This window comes from Leucoraja erinacea, chromosome 13, assembly GCF_028641065.1.
Source record: "Leucoraja erinacea ecotype New England chromosome 13, Leri_hhj_1, whole genome shotgun sequence".
Classification (NCBI taxonomy): domain Eukaryota; kingdom Metazoa; phylum Chordata; class Chondrichthyes; order Rajiformes; family Rajidae; genus Leucoraja; species Leucoraja erinaceus.
In genome coordinates, this window is record NC_073389.1 from 32,956,954 (window position 1) to 32,971,578 (window position 14,625).

The window sequence follows — 14,625 nt, forward strand, 5'->3', positions numbered from 1 at the left end:
TTTGGGACATATGGCTTCACAGGTGTTTGTAATTGCTCAGGAATGTTTAATTTACTCCTTAATGCAGGTATGAGAGGTCTCAGCACCTAGAAACTTTTATTGCTGTTTATAAACACGAGGACCAAAATTGTCCCAATGAAAGCCAAAGAAGCCATTATGAGTAACAAGAATAAAACTGTTAGAAACATCAGCCAAACCTTAGGCTTACCAAAATCAACTGTTTGGAACATCATTAAGATTAAAGAGCACTGGTGAGCTTCTTAAAATCGCAAAGGGACTGGCAAGCCAAGGAAGATCTCCACAGCTGACGACAGAAGAATTCTCTCTATAATAAAGAAAAATCCCCAAACACCTGTCCGACAGATCAGAAACACACTTCAGGAGTCAGCTGTGGATTTGTCAATGACCACTGTCTGCAGAAGACTTCATGAACAGAAATACAGAGGCTACACTGCAAGATGCAAACCACTGGTTAGCCGCAAAAATAGGATGGCCAGGTTACCGTTTGCCAAGTACTTAAAATACTTCCACCGTTCTGGAAAAAAGGTCTTGTGGACAGATGAGATGAACTTATATCAGAGTGATGGCAAGAGCAAAGTATGGAGGAGAGAAGGAACTGCCCAAGATCCAAAGCATACCACATCATCTGTGAAACACGGTGGTGGGGGTGTTATGGCCTGGGCATGTATGGATGCTGAAGGTACTGGCTCACTTATCTTCATCGATGATACAACTGCTGATGGTAGTAGCATAATGAATTCTGAAGTATATAGACGCATACTATCTGCTAAAGTTCAAACAACTGCCTCAAAAATCCTTGGCCAGCGTTTCATTCTACAGCAAGACAATGATCCCAAACATACAGCTAAAGCAACAAAGGAGTTTTTCAAAGCTAAAAAATGGTCTTGAGTGGCCAAGTCAATCACCCAATCTGAACCCAATTGAGCATGCCTTTCATATGCTGAAGAGAAAACTGAAGGAGACTAGCCCCCAAAACAAGTATAAACTAAAGATGGCTGCAATATAGGCCTGGCAGAGCATCACCAGAGAAGACACCCAGCAATTGGTGATGTCCATGAATTGCAGACTTCAAGCAGTCATTGCATTTAAAGGATATGCAACAAAATACTAAACTACTTTCATTTACATGACATTGCTGCATCCCAAACATTATGGTGTCTGAGATGGGAGGACTATGTATAAACACTGCTGTAATTTCTATATGGTGAAACTAAAATGTATAAAAAAGGCCTTTATTAAAATCTGACAATGTGCACTTCAACCACACTTGATTTTTTTTCTATTATAAATCTCAAATTGTTGAGGGGCAAATAAATAAACAATGGGTCTTTGTCCCAAACATTATGGAGGGCACTGTACATGGCAAATTAGCAAGTTTGCAGATGATACAAAAGTGGGTGGTTTTGCAGATTGTGAAGATGGTTGTGAAAATTGTAGCAGGATCTTGAATGATTGGCCAGGTGGACTGAGGAATGGTTGATGGAATTTAATACAGAGAAACGCGAGGTGTTGCATTCTGGGAAGTCTAACATGGGCAGGACCTACACAGTGAATGGCAGGGCTCTGGGGAGTGTTGTACAGCAGAGCGATCTAGGAGCGCAGGTACATAGTTCCTTGAACGTAGCGTCGCAGATAGATTGGGTGGTCAAGAAGACTTTTGGCATATTTGCCTTCATCAGTCAGAAGTTAGGAGGTAATGTTACAGTTGTGCAAGACACTGGTGAGGCCACATTTGGAGTATGGTGTTCAGTTTTGCTAACCCAGTTTTAAGAAGATGTTTACACAAAAAAGCTGGAGAAACTCAGCGGGTGCAGCAGCATCTATGGAGCGAAGGAAATAGGCAACATTTCGGGCCAAAACCCTTCTTCAGACTGATCGGGGGCGGGCGGGGAAAAGAAAGGAAAAAGGAGGAGGAGCCCGAAGGCTGGGGGATGTGAGGAGACAGCAGGGGGACTGAGGAAGGGGAGGAGACAGCAAGGACTAACAAAATTGGGAGAATTCGATGTTCATGCCCCCAGGATGCAGACTCCCCAAACGGAATATGAGGTGCTGTTCCTCCAATTTCCGGTGCTGCTCGCTGTGGCCATGGAGGAGACCCAGGACAGAGAGGTCAGAGACGGAGTGGGAGGGGGAGTTGAAGTGCTGAGCCACCGGGAGGTCAGCTTGGTTATTGCGGACCGAGCGGAGGTGTTCGGCGAAACGATCGCCCAGCCTCCGCTTGGTCTCACCGATATAGATCTGCTGACATCTAGAGCAGCGGACGCAATAGATGAGGTTGGAAGAGATGCAGGTAAACCTCTGTCGCACCTGGAACGATTGCTTGGGTCTTTGAACGGAGTCGAGGGGGGAGGTAAAGGGACAAGTGTTGCATCTCTTGCGGTTGCAAGGGAAAGTGCCCGGGGAGGGGGTGGTACGAGAGGGAAGGGAAGAATTGACAAGGGAGTTATGGAGGGAGCGGTCTTTGCGGAAGGCAGATATGGGGGGAAGAAGGGAAGATGTGGCGAGTGGTGGGGTCACGTTGGAGGTGGCGAAACTGATGGAGGATTACTTTTTGTATGTGACGGCTGGTGGGGTGTAAGGTGAGGACTAGGGGGACTCGGCCCTTGTTGCGAGTGGGGGGGATGGGGAGAGAGAGCAGTTGCGGGGTATGGAAGAGACCCTGGTGCGAGCCTCATTTATGGTGGAGGAGGGGAACCCCCCGTTCCCTGAATAATGAGGACATTTCAGATGTCCTGGTGTGGAACGCCTCATCCGTGGAGCAGATGCGGCGTAGACGGAGGAATTGGGAGTAGGGGATGGAGTCCTTACAGGAAGCAGGGTGGGAAGAAGTGTAGTCCAGATAGCCATGGGAGTCAGTGGGTTTATAGTGTATGTCGGTCAGAAGTCTATCACCTGCAATGGAGATAGTGAGGTCAAGGAATGGTAGGGAAGTGTCGGAAATGGTCCAGGTGTATTTGAGTGCCGGATGGAAGTTAGTGGTGAAGTGGATGAAGTCAGTCAGTTGTGTGCGGGTGCAGGAGGTGGCACCAATGCAGTCGTCAATGTAGCGGAGGTAGAGGTCGGGGATGGGGCCCTGGTATGTATTGAACAAAGATTGCTTGACGTAACCGACAAATAGGCAGGCATAGCTGGGGCCCATGCGTGTGCCCATAGCTACGCCTTGTATTTGGAGGAAATGGGAGGAGTCGAACGTGAAGTTATTGAGGGTAAGGACCAGCTCCACTAGGCGGAGGAGTGTGTCAGTGGCTGGGTATAGGTTGCTTCTCTGGTCGAGGAAGATGTTGTTCAGCTGGAAAGGGTGCAGAGATTTACAAGGATTTTGCTGGGACAAGAGCCTGTGCAATAGGGAGAGGTTGAGTAGGGTTGGACTTTAATCACAGGAGGATAAGGGGTAATATTATAGAGGGGGGGGAGATTTAAGAGGAACCTGAGGGGCAACTTTTTTTCCCAAATCCTCCCCAAAGGGTGGTACGTGTATATGGTACGGACTGATTCATGTTCATTATTTTACCTGTATAGATGTTCACATCAGACTCGAAGTGTTGATGTGACTGGTCGCTGTTGTAAATTACGGGTGGAACCCCAGTGAAGTTTGTACGCCTGGCAGCTGTAGACTGTGCAGATAGGATGAGTTTATTGAAGGTGTTGGAAATGACCTGACTTGAGGATAACTCGGACGATGCAAACAATGAATAGTTGTTGCATTTGGAAGTTGTCATTGGAATACCAATGCCTTCCTGCTGTTCACCAACTCCATTCCCACTGTCCCAAAACTTTTTTGCATCTCCACTTTGGAGTAAAGTCAGTGAGGAAAGCCTTGCATCAGGTATACATTTCTCTGTGGGTATTTTGAAGTCATCATATGATTCCAACACGGAGATCAGGATCTCTTTGATCGATGCGGGGTTGTTTGGGTGCCGTCCTGAGCTCACTGCAGTCTGGCCCATAACTGCTGGTTTGGAATATTCATCTGACAAACAAGAGACAAAGTACAGCTGAGCACTGCTGGCATTTTAAATTATTTACCGAAAAGATAGACAATTACATGTTTCTTAATCCAAAAAGACAACTGTTCAGTGCAGATCAGGTCTCCAGCAAAATTCAAATCCACTATGTTTGATAATATGGCTACAAGCTTGAAATTAGCATCTGTTGCAAAGATGCAAGTGCTGGGAATAACATTGCCCCCCCTTCCTAACCCTGTTCCCATTTAAAAGGGAGAAACCGAAATTAAAATATTGGCAGGAAAAAAAAATAACATTAAACAAAATAAGTTATTTGCAATACTAGACTACGTTTATTTACATTGTCCCATCACCACACGTAGCACACAATCTTTATTCCTCGCCTCAACAAAGCTTTCATGATGAATTCATCCTCAATTATATTGTTTCATCAAGTCAACCCGTCGAAAAATGTGATTGTAATGTTTTCAGCAGCACTGAAATGCATTAATTCCATACCCAGAAACCACCACCAACCCCAAACAATAGTATTATTCTTACTACCACATTAAGTGCATTACTCCAAATCCAAGTAATATGGGTCTGTTGCAAATCTTATCAACCTACAAGCTCGAGCAATATAGATTCATACAACTGTGTGGACATCCCAGAAAGCAATGACAATTAGAAATCCCACCTCTCCATTCGCAACTTTTCTTTGGATGCCGATTCTGGGTACCTCAATGTCATGCTTCACTTGCAGCTTGTTCACTATCAAAGCAGCACAACTGTCATTATCTTCCAGCAGGCTCCAGGCTCCAACTCCAGCCTGCATCGCCTGCCCGAGTCCCGCGACGCCATCTTGGCCACGAGGAGCGACTTCAATACTCACCAGGACGCCGCCTTCACCGACCTCCACGTCGATGCCACCGCCGACCCTCACCTGCCTACCGATGACGCCCAGCCTCGCCGCTTCTACGGTAACTTGGACTTTCTCCCCCTCGCTGTTTCCTCCCACCCTCGCCGCCCCCCAGGACCGCCTAGCCTAATCGCCGCACCGGGCCCGCCCGACATCGCCGCCGCACTGGGCCCATCCAGCATCGTCGCCGGACCGGGCCCACTGAACATCGAACATCGCCGCTCCACTGGGCCCGCCTAACATCGCCGCCGGACCGGGGCTTCCCCATCATGGCCGCCGCCCCGCCGCCCACCGGGACCTCCCACGCATCGCCCGCGGACCCCCACTCTACTGCCACTGGACTCCGACCATCGGGTCCGTTGACCCGCGCCACTCCCGACCTCCCCCCAGCAACCCCCCCCACATCCGTCGCCTTACCTGGAGCCTGGACTCTGCACTGGGCCTGAAGCCTCCACGCTGCTTACCAAAGATGACTCCCACTCTCTTGGGTTTGACTCCACTGGGTCCTAGTGCCAGACTGCCCAACCTTGCTAACCTCAGTGGCTGTTCCACTGACTCTCCCCCATCCCCCTCCAACTATGTGACCCCCGCTCTTCCCCACCCACATTACAGCCCTCTCACCCCACCACCCCCTGACCACCCACCACCCCTCCACACCCACAACCCCCCCCCCCCACACTTACTCTGGCCCCAACCCCCATCCCTGCCGGGTGTTCACCATTCCCCCCCAACCCCCCGACCTCTCCCTCACCGAACGGTCTGTCCTCAGCAAAGGTCTTACCTTCGTCCCCATCTCAATGAGTTCCGCGCCCACCATGACTTGGAGCGCTTCTACCGTCGCCTCCGCCTCACAGCGCACTTCCATGGGAAGGAGTCCTCGCCCCCCCCCCCCCCGATGATGACCCCTTTTCCCGTCTCCAACGCACCCCCTCGTCGTGGAACCCCCCCTCGTGATGTCCCGGCTTTCGAACTCTTTATCCAGAACTGCCGCCGCGACGTCAACCGCCTCAACTTCTCCACTCCCGTCTCACTCCAATCTCTCCCCCCATGAACGCACTGTCATTGAATCACTCCGCAAAAACCCAGATTGGGTTATCAAACCAGCCGACTAGGGAGGTGCCGTGGTAGTCTGGCACGTCGATCTCTACAAAGCTGAGGCCACGCGCCAACTCTCGGACACCTCCTCCTACTTACCCCTGGACCATGACCCCACTGACTAGCACCAAGCCACCATATCTAGCACCATCACCGACTTCATCAACTCCCACGCCCTGCCCGACCAAGCTTCCAACCTCATCGTTCCCCAGCCCCGCACGGCCCGGTTTTACCTTCTCCCCAAAATCCACAAACCCGGCTCTCCCGGCAGCCCATTGTCTCTGCTTGTTCGTGCCCCACCAAACTCGTCTCCACATGCCTTGACTCCATACTATCCCCCTTGGTCAAATCCCTTCCCACCTATGTTCTAGACACCTCAGACACTCTCCGCCGCCTCCGCGCATTCCACTCTCTAGGCCCTCACCCCCTCATCTTCACCATGGACGTCCAGTCACCCTACACCTCCATCCCCCACCAGGATGGCCTCAAAGCCCTCCAGTTCTTCCTTGACCAGAGGAGCAACCTATACCCAGCCACTGTCCTCCGCCTAGCGGAGTTGGTACTCACCCTCAACAACTTTACGTTTGACTCCTCCCATTTCCTCCAAACACAAGGTGTAGCTATGGGCACACGCATGGGCCCCAGCTACGCCTGCCTCTTTGTCGGGTACGTCGAACAATCCTTGTTCAATACGTACCAGGGCCCCATCCCCGACCTCTACCTCCGTTACATTGACGATTGCTTTGGGGTCACCTCCTGCACCCACACACAACTGACTGACTTCATCCACTTCACCACCAACTTCCATCCAGCACTCAAATACACCTGGACCATTTCCGACACTTCCCTACCATTCCTTGACCTCACCATCTCCATCGCACGGGATAGACTTCTGACCGACATACACTACAGACCCACTGACTCACATGGCTATCTGGACTACACGCCTTCCCACCCTGCCCCCTGTAAGGACTCCATCCCCTACTCCCAATTCCTCCGCCTACGCCGCGTCTGCTTCCAGGATGAGACGTTCCACACCAGGGCATCGGAAATATCCCCACTCTTCATGGAACGGGGATTCCCCTCCTCCACCATAGATGAGGCTCGCACTAGGGTCTCTTCCATACCCCGCAACACTACTCTCTCTCCCCATCCCCGCACTCGCGACAAGGGCAGAGTCCCCCTAGTCCTCACCTTTCACCCCACCAGCCGGCAAACACAACAAATCATCCTCCACCATTTTCGCCACCTCCAACGTGACCCCACCACTCGCCACATCTTCCCATCTCCCCCCATGTCTGCCTTCCGCAAAGACCACTCCCTCCGCAACTCCCTTGTCAATTCTTCCCTTCCCTCCCGTACCACCCCCTCCCCGGGCACTTTCCGTTGCAACCGCAAGAAATGCAACACCTGACCCTTTACCTCCCCCCTCGACTCCATTCAAGGACCCAAGCAGTCGTTCCAGGTGCAACAAAGGTTCACCTGTATCTCCTCCAACCTCATCTACTGCATCCACTGCTCTAGATGCCAGCTGATTTACATCGGTGAGACTAAGCGGAGGTTGTGCGATCGTTTCGCCGAACACCTCCGCTCAGTCCGCAAGAACCTACCTGAACTCCCGGTGGCTCAGCACTTCAACTCCCCCTCCCATTCCGACCTCTCTGTCCTGGGTCTCCTCCATTGCCAGTGAGCAACACCGGAAATTGGAGGAACAACACCTCATATTCTGCCTGGGTAGCCTGCGTCCAGCGGGCATGAACATTGAATTCTCCCAATTTTGCTAGCCCTTGCTGTCTCCTCCCCTTCCTTAACCCTCGAGCTGTCTCCTCCCATCCCCCGCCCTCGGGCTCCCCCTCCCTCCTCTTTCCTTCCTTCTCCCCCCCCCCCCCCCCATATCAGTCTGAAGAAGGGTTTTGGCCCGAAACGTTACCCATTTCCTTCGCTCCATAGATGCTGCTGCATCCGCTGAGTTTCTCCAGCATTTTTGTGTACCTTGTCATTATCTTCATCTTGCCCTCGCTACTTTAGGTGGCTCAATCACCCTCTAAAGCAGTTTCTGAAATACTTCACCTTTTGCAGTCTATGGATAAACCCAGTCTTCAGTCAGATTACAATTTTACTTATATTTCATCACTAACTGAAGAATTTGTCATTCTTCCCTCACAACACTAAACCTCTCATCCAGGATTCAAATCCCAATTACCTGCAAATGCTTTCTAAAAGCCCACTCCTCATCAAGCTTTTAAACCATCACCAACATAAAGGAATTTCTTCACCAGCGCTACCATTGACGATAGCAGTTTTCCCAACATGGGAGACCATGTGGTGAGCACTATGTATACTAGACTAGAAGTACAACAAGCCAATCACCACTTCACCAGAAATAAAGTGTTTACGTCAGGGATTGTGCATAGAGGTAAAAGGGTAGTTGCTGTATTTTATGCAATTGCAAGGGAAGTGGTTGATGAGGATGGATGGAGAGACTTCAGAGGAAAAACATTTAACATGCTGAAAGGGAAGGGGAAGGTATGTTTGGGAGCAGCATCTTGTCGACGGTAGAGATTTGGGAGGTTTATCTTAAAATGTGAAATTTGATGGAGTGGAAATATTCACTTGCATTTCTAGTTTAGAGGACTTCAATCCTCACAATGCAATTCTCTACATCACATTACAGACCGGTTGACTGCTCAGAATATCTTTCTATTCACACCACAAGGATAATATGTAGCTTCCAGCTGCTTGTCACATCCATTCCCCTCTGACCTCACAGTTTGTGGCCTCAGAGCCCAACACAAGCTTAGGAACAGCAGCTCATCTTCTGGCTCAGCACACACAAACCCTTCAGGAAGTAACAATTGAGTAACTTTGCCAGTTTATTAGAACTGGCTATTCATTCATTAAACTTCTTTACATCTCCTTCAGACAAGATTAGCTGCAATTAACAAGCCAGTCTTTAATCAAGCAGCATCAACACCTCCAGGGTCAGCCAATCCTTTCATCCTATCACAGATTCTTATTTTCCAACCCATGTATGCAATTTAAAACATGCTTTTTAAAAATATATATTTTAGATGGAAGATCAACAACTTTTCCTTCACACCTTTGCTGTTAGATCTGCTGAGTATTTCTGATATCTAGACTTTTTCTATATGGAAGTTTAACCATTATACAAAGAGAACATGATGATTTCCTCTCGCACAAAAAGGTTTATTGACGTAATTGAACAATTGTTCTCGTGTCAAATGTAGGACCTTTTCATTTCATAGCAAGACAATCGCCAAGGCTTATTGGGCTCCTGGGAGTGAAGTTACACAATTTTACAACATTGCAAGCTCAGGAATATCATGGTACTTGGTCAGCTGGACACTTGTACTCATTTAATTAAAAGGAGGTCTACATAGAGTAGCAGGACTCAACCAAATAGTAAATTACACCCTTGTGTAGGAAGGAACTGCAGATGTTGGTTTAAACCAAAGATAGACACAAAAACCTGTAATAACTCAGCGGGACAGGCAGCATCTCTGGAGAGAAGGAATGGGTGTAGAAGGGGTCTCGACCCAAAATGTCACCTATTCCTTCTCTCCAGAGATGCTGCCTGTCCCACTGAGTTACTCCAGCTTTTTATGACATAGTAAATGACACCCACTTGCTACAATAAAAACAGCCCTTCTGCCCAAGATCAAGGATTATCACACACAAGATGCCATCAATTTAATGTTATTGGAGAACATCTCCACTCAGCCCATTAGAACTACTGACCATTTATCACTCAAATATTCCACCCCAGTGTCATTCTGACCTCTGTCACTGACCTTACACATTGCACCATCGATGCCTTACTTTCACCTTATCTTATGACTAGGCATGTTACAGCCTTTGTGATTAATATGCATTAATCCCTCTCTTTTCCTTACAGTCCTGGCCTCACCTTTGTTTTAAATTTGTCCCAATTGTCATTGTTTAAAATTTAATTAATTTGTAAAAGAAGCCTTGGCAGTTTGGTTGTGCAAAATATCACAGACACACCCCTCTACACCCAATATCATCTCATCTCCCTAAACCCAGCAATCTCCCCAAATTTCCAGTTTGACTTACTGAACTCCTTCACCCATCACAATGACTCAATTTATCTTTTTACTTATGGTGCCTGACCTGCTATTCAGAACACTTATTTTATTTTAATATTATAATCCGGTGACACCATGGTAACAGAACATCATCATAATTTCGTTCAGACCGAAAGGTCTGAATAACAATAAAGGAATCTAATCTAATCTAATTGGTTCGTTAAAACAAAATCTAGGCAAAAGGAATAGGGAATAGCCACCACAATAAGTGCTTCAGTTTGCACTCCACCAAATTGTCAAAAAATTTAAAACAATTACCTGCTAATGTCAATGACCCTGGCAACTGAGGCAAAGGACTCAGGTTGTTCATATGAAAGCCTGAAGAGGCATCCTCTGCCTTTGCCACAGGCAATAGGTTATTCTCTCTCACCTGCTGTGTTAAGAATGTAGAGAACAGGTTCAGACTTAGAGGGTCAATTATCCAGTGGCAGTTAAATCAATTAAGATACAACAGGTCTGAATTGAGAAAGGAGAACCTCAGCCTTGCAATTTAATTGACACAAAACAGGTGCAGAGGCTTTTGATCCTCACCAAGCCTCTTTTAAAGGAACACCATAATCAGTTAAAAACATTTGATGAGTATTTTGTTCTTTTTGTGCAGATTACTGAAATGCATTTCACACAATCACTTAGTTGCAGCATTTTTGTAACTCTTGGGGTTCTTGCCATTTCTAGATTAGCCAAAAATAATTTCAATAGACATTGTCCCTTTAAGACCTGTGAAATACATTTGTAATCACTTATCCATGTTCAGTTTACTATAGTAACAAATATACCCAAATGAAAATGAAAGAGGTGTGAATAATTTTACTCATGTGCAGAGATTGGTTTTCTACTGTATAAATCTGGTCTTTCTTTAAAGTTCTGACTGAACAGTAGCATTAAATCCCACTTCTATTGTTGATTTAATAGTCAGCATTGAAGTGAGGAAGTCAATACACTGCATCAGCTCTTCTTTCCGTTACCTACCAAGCATCAGCTGTGGAATTTTCTTCTTTAATTTAATATCACTTTTCATGTATTATAATGTAATCACTCACATATAAAGCACAATGATCATAAAAAACTATTTCTTGCTCATATTCTCATTCAATTTACTCAACCACGACTCACCCAAAGCAGAACACTTTCTGTTTTAGAGGTTGGACAATGAAACAAATACCTACCTGCCCTTCATTTAAAAACAAATGTATTTTTAATTATTTGCTAAGACAACATTCTTTCACCACGAGATATTTTCAACCAGCAACATTCCAACCCAGTTAGCGTTTTTTGAATCTTTAATTCTGAATCCACAATTAATTATTGGCATTCTAAAGACCGACATCACCGGCATATTGGCTCTTGTAGAAGTAAATAATTTTTGTTCCATACATCAGTTTTACAAATAATGTCACTGGCCCATTTACATTAACCTTACATTAATCCCATATTTTTATTTTCCACACATGCACATCAACTGCCCTGGATTTACCACTTATTTCCACACTAGAAGCAATTTCTAGTGGTTAATTAATCTACCAACCTGCATGTCTTTGGTAGAAACAGACTGGAGCACCCAAAGGAAGCCCACGTGGTCACAGGGAGAATATGCCGTCTTCACCCAGACAATACCAAACGTCAGGATTGAACATGGATCTGACACTCTGAGGCAGCAGTTCTAAAAGATGCACCACTGTGCTGCCCTATTTTAATTATGGTGTTAGCCCTGTGGTAAGAGAAAACAGAAGTGGTGTCAATGAGGCACAACAGCCAGTGGCTTTCCCAGAGAGGTTGCCCACCTGTAAGACATTTAACTTGCAGATTGCTGGTGTGGAACTGGATCAGGTCTCATAACAACATAATCTGGAATCTCAAACCCAATAAAACCTCACCAGTCCTCTTTCTATCTTTGGTACGTGTTAAAAGCTGTCATCGTAGGTTTTTGCCCATTTCCTCCAATACCATCTCATGAGGCTCAATGGTAAAATTTGTTTGATTCCTCGTGAAAATCTGGACAAATTGTGCTGTGATGTAAAATTGGACATTGTTGGTTATCAATCAATCACATCAGTTCGAGGGACAAGTGGAAAAGAATAATTAGAGGTTTGGATGACTGGTTTTAGAATAAATCGGAACACTAATACCCACCTGGCACCACACTGAAGCACCAGCATTAATCATTTTTTCAGCATGGGGCTTTCCCTCTAAACCTTTAACCTGGAGTATTAAATAATAGCAACCCAGCTAGACTAATAAGAAAATGTCTTATATACGCCTGTACTTCAGGAGTACACTAGATTTCAAAATGGTGGTGTTTCAATAGCAAGGACATTGCTTTATTAATCTTGGATAAAATGGACACAACCCCAGTTGGCCATGTCTCATTAAGAAAGAAATTTTACATCTGACTAAAGGGTCTAATTTCTCAGCAGCAAAAAAAATATGTACAGTATCTTCAAAGTGAAGGAATATAGTTGCTTCACTGACAATGAAAATGAAGCATAATGTTTTCAAAAAACACACCCACAAATAAGATCATGTTTTTGTATCATGACATTAACAGAATGTTTCTAACGCTCTTGATCAGCTGGGTTCTGATGAAGGATTCATACCTTTGTTAATGCTAAGTGGATATCAGATAACTTTTTCTGGGCAGTCAGTTTCTAAACTCATTCCCTGTCCCAAAGATAAGCCCTGAGTTTGTGCAAGAAAATTGCATATAGAATGAAATTTGTAAAAACAAAGCAGAGTAAACCCTCGTTATAATGGACTATTGGTGGGAGGAATGGTGACCATTATTGCCAATTATCTTCTATACTCGAGTAAGGTTTTATCATTGTATAATAATAGAAACAAACAACTGCAGTTGCTGGTTAATATAAAAAATAACACAAAATGCTGGAATAACTCAGCAGGTCAGGCAGCATTTCTGGAGAAAATGTATATGTGATGTTTAGAGTCGAGACCCTTCTTCAGACTCTCAGTCCAGAACTGGGTCTGGAATCCAGGTTAGTTGACGGTCCCGGCCTGCTGCCAAATTCAATGGTCACAGCTCACAGGCTGGAGTACTGGTGAGCGTCGGCAGGCATGGCCTGTAAACAGCGGAGGAGGAAGTGCGAGCCAAGGGTGGTGTGGGGAGCCACGAGTTTTAAGCGGCAGGGGAGGCTGTGGGTGGTATGGGCAAGTGCGGTCTGTCTGTGCAGGGGAGGCGGTAAGAGCTGGGGTTGGTGTGGGCAGCCCGACTGTCAGAGGCAGGAGAGGCAGTGTGAGCCGGGCGTGGTGTGGGTAATCAAGGCTGTAAGTAGCAGGGGAGGCGGTGAGAGCTGGGGATAGTGTGGGCAACCCTGGCTTTAAGCGGCCAGGGTGTTGTGGGCAACCCCGACTGTAAGCGGCATGGGGGGGGGGGCAGTGTGATCCGGGGCTGGTGTGTGTAGCTGGGGCTGGTGTGGGCAGCTGGGGCTGTACATGGCAGGGGAGGCAGTGTGAGCCGGGAGGTGGCGTTGGCAGCCGTCGGTAGGTCCGTCTGCTATAACCAATATCTGTTATAAAGAGGTCCTTTAAAACAAAGGTTTACTGTTATTATAGGGATTATAATTTACTATGCGATCAACTGTGTGGTACAAGCACCCTATTAATATATCCTTCAATTCCACTCTTCTTGATAAGCCTACCTAATAAATGCACCCTTCTCTGCCATTACCTCAACATCCTTATTATTCTTTATGTAAACTTTCTCCTAAATTTGATGCTGAATTTATACCCTTCATGTTTCAAACTTGTCTATGGATGAAAACATTTTCTCTCTATTTCATGCAATTTGGAAACCTTTGCTGGTTGAAAATATCCCAGTCAAATAACACTCTAATGGTGAGTAGGATAGTGCCCTTAAAAGGTTACCTTCATTGCTACTCAAGTTGTCCCCTCTCCCTCATATGCATGTTCTGTGGAAATATAAAGAATTCAGTTTTTAGAAACTTGTCGTTGGTTTTCACACAGAGAGTGGTGAATCTCTGGAACTCTCTGCCAACCAGGAATGCCGTACCATTATCTAAGAAAAGCTGCAAGGACAGACCAGTGAGTCTGATATGGTGAGAAAGTTGCTGATGGGAATTTTGAGGAACAGGATCTACTGGCATTCGGATAGGTGGGATCTGATTAGAGATAGTCAGCATGGTTTTGTGTGTGGGAAATCATGTCTCACGAACCAGATACATATTTTTGAAGAGGCCACCAAGAGGGCTAAATGAGAGCAGGGCAGTGGACATTGTCTACATGGACTTTAGCAATGCTTTTCTCAAAGCCCCACATGGTAGGCTAGTCTGAAAGGTGAGATACATGGAATCTAAGATGAGCTAGCCAAATAGATTCAAAATTGGCTTGGAGGAAGGAGTCAAAGTGTCATAATTGAGAGTTGCTTTTCTGACTAGAGGCCTGTGAACAATGGAGTGCCATAGGAGTCAGCACTGGGTCCACTGGTGTTTGTTATCTACGTGAACAATTTGGATAACAATATAGTTATCATTGTTAGTTAACAATG

General features: G+C 46.3%; 1 protein-coding gene and 1 long non-coding RNA gene across 5 annotated transcripts in view; one reads left to right on the plus strand and one right to left on the minus strand.

Annotated features, from left to right (window-relative positions):
- LOC129702821 (protein associated with UVRAG as autophagy enhancer-like) overlaps positions 1 to 14,625 on the minus strand; it is a 52,564-nt gene that overhangs the window by 23,522 nt on the left and 14,417 nt on the right. For 2 of the 3 annotated variants that reach the window (XM_055644828.1, XM_055644827.1), the window contains exons 2-4: positions 11,632 to 11,814; positions 10,365 to 10,479; positions 3,533 to 3,991 (exon numbers count right to left, since the gene is read on the minus strand). In XM_055644828.1, the coding sequence (XP_055500803.1) occupies positions 3,533 to 3,991; positions 10,365 to 10,479; positions 11,632 to 11,637 (580 nt within the window). In that variant the 5' untranslated portion in view covers positions 11,638 to 11,814. Of the gene's footprint in view, positions 1 to 3,532; positions 3,992 to 10,364; positions 10,480 to 11,631; positions 11,815 to 13,985; positions 14,010 to 14,625 lie in introns of those variants that run through there. The other variant, XM_055644826.1, reaches the window with a different exon arrangement.
- Positions 4,666 to 14,625, plus strand: part of LOC129702824 (uncharacterized) — a 43,453-nt gene continuing 33,493 nt past the window's right edge. For both annotated transcript variants that reach the window (XR_008724446.1, XR_008724445.1), the window contains exon 1: positions 4,666 to 4,945. This is a non-coding gene — a long non-coding RNA (uncharacterized LOC129702824). The remainder of the gene's footprint in view (positions 4,946 to 14,625) is intronic.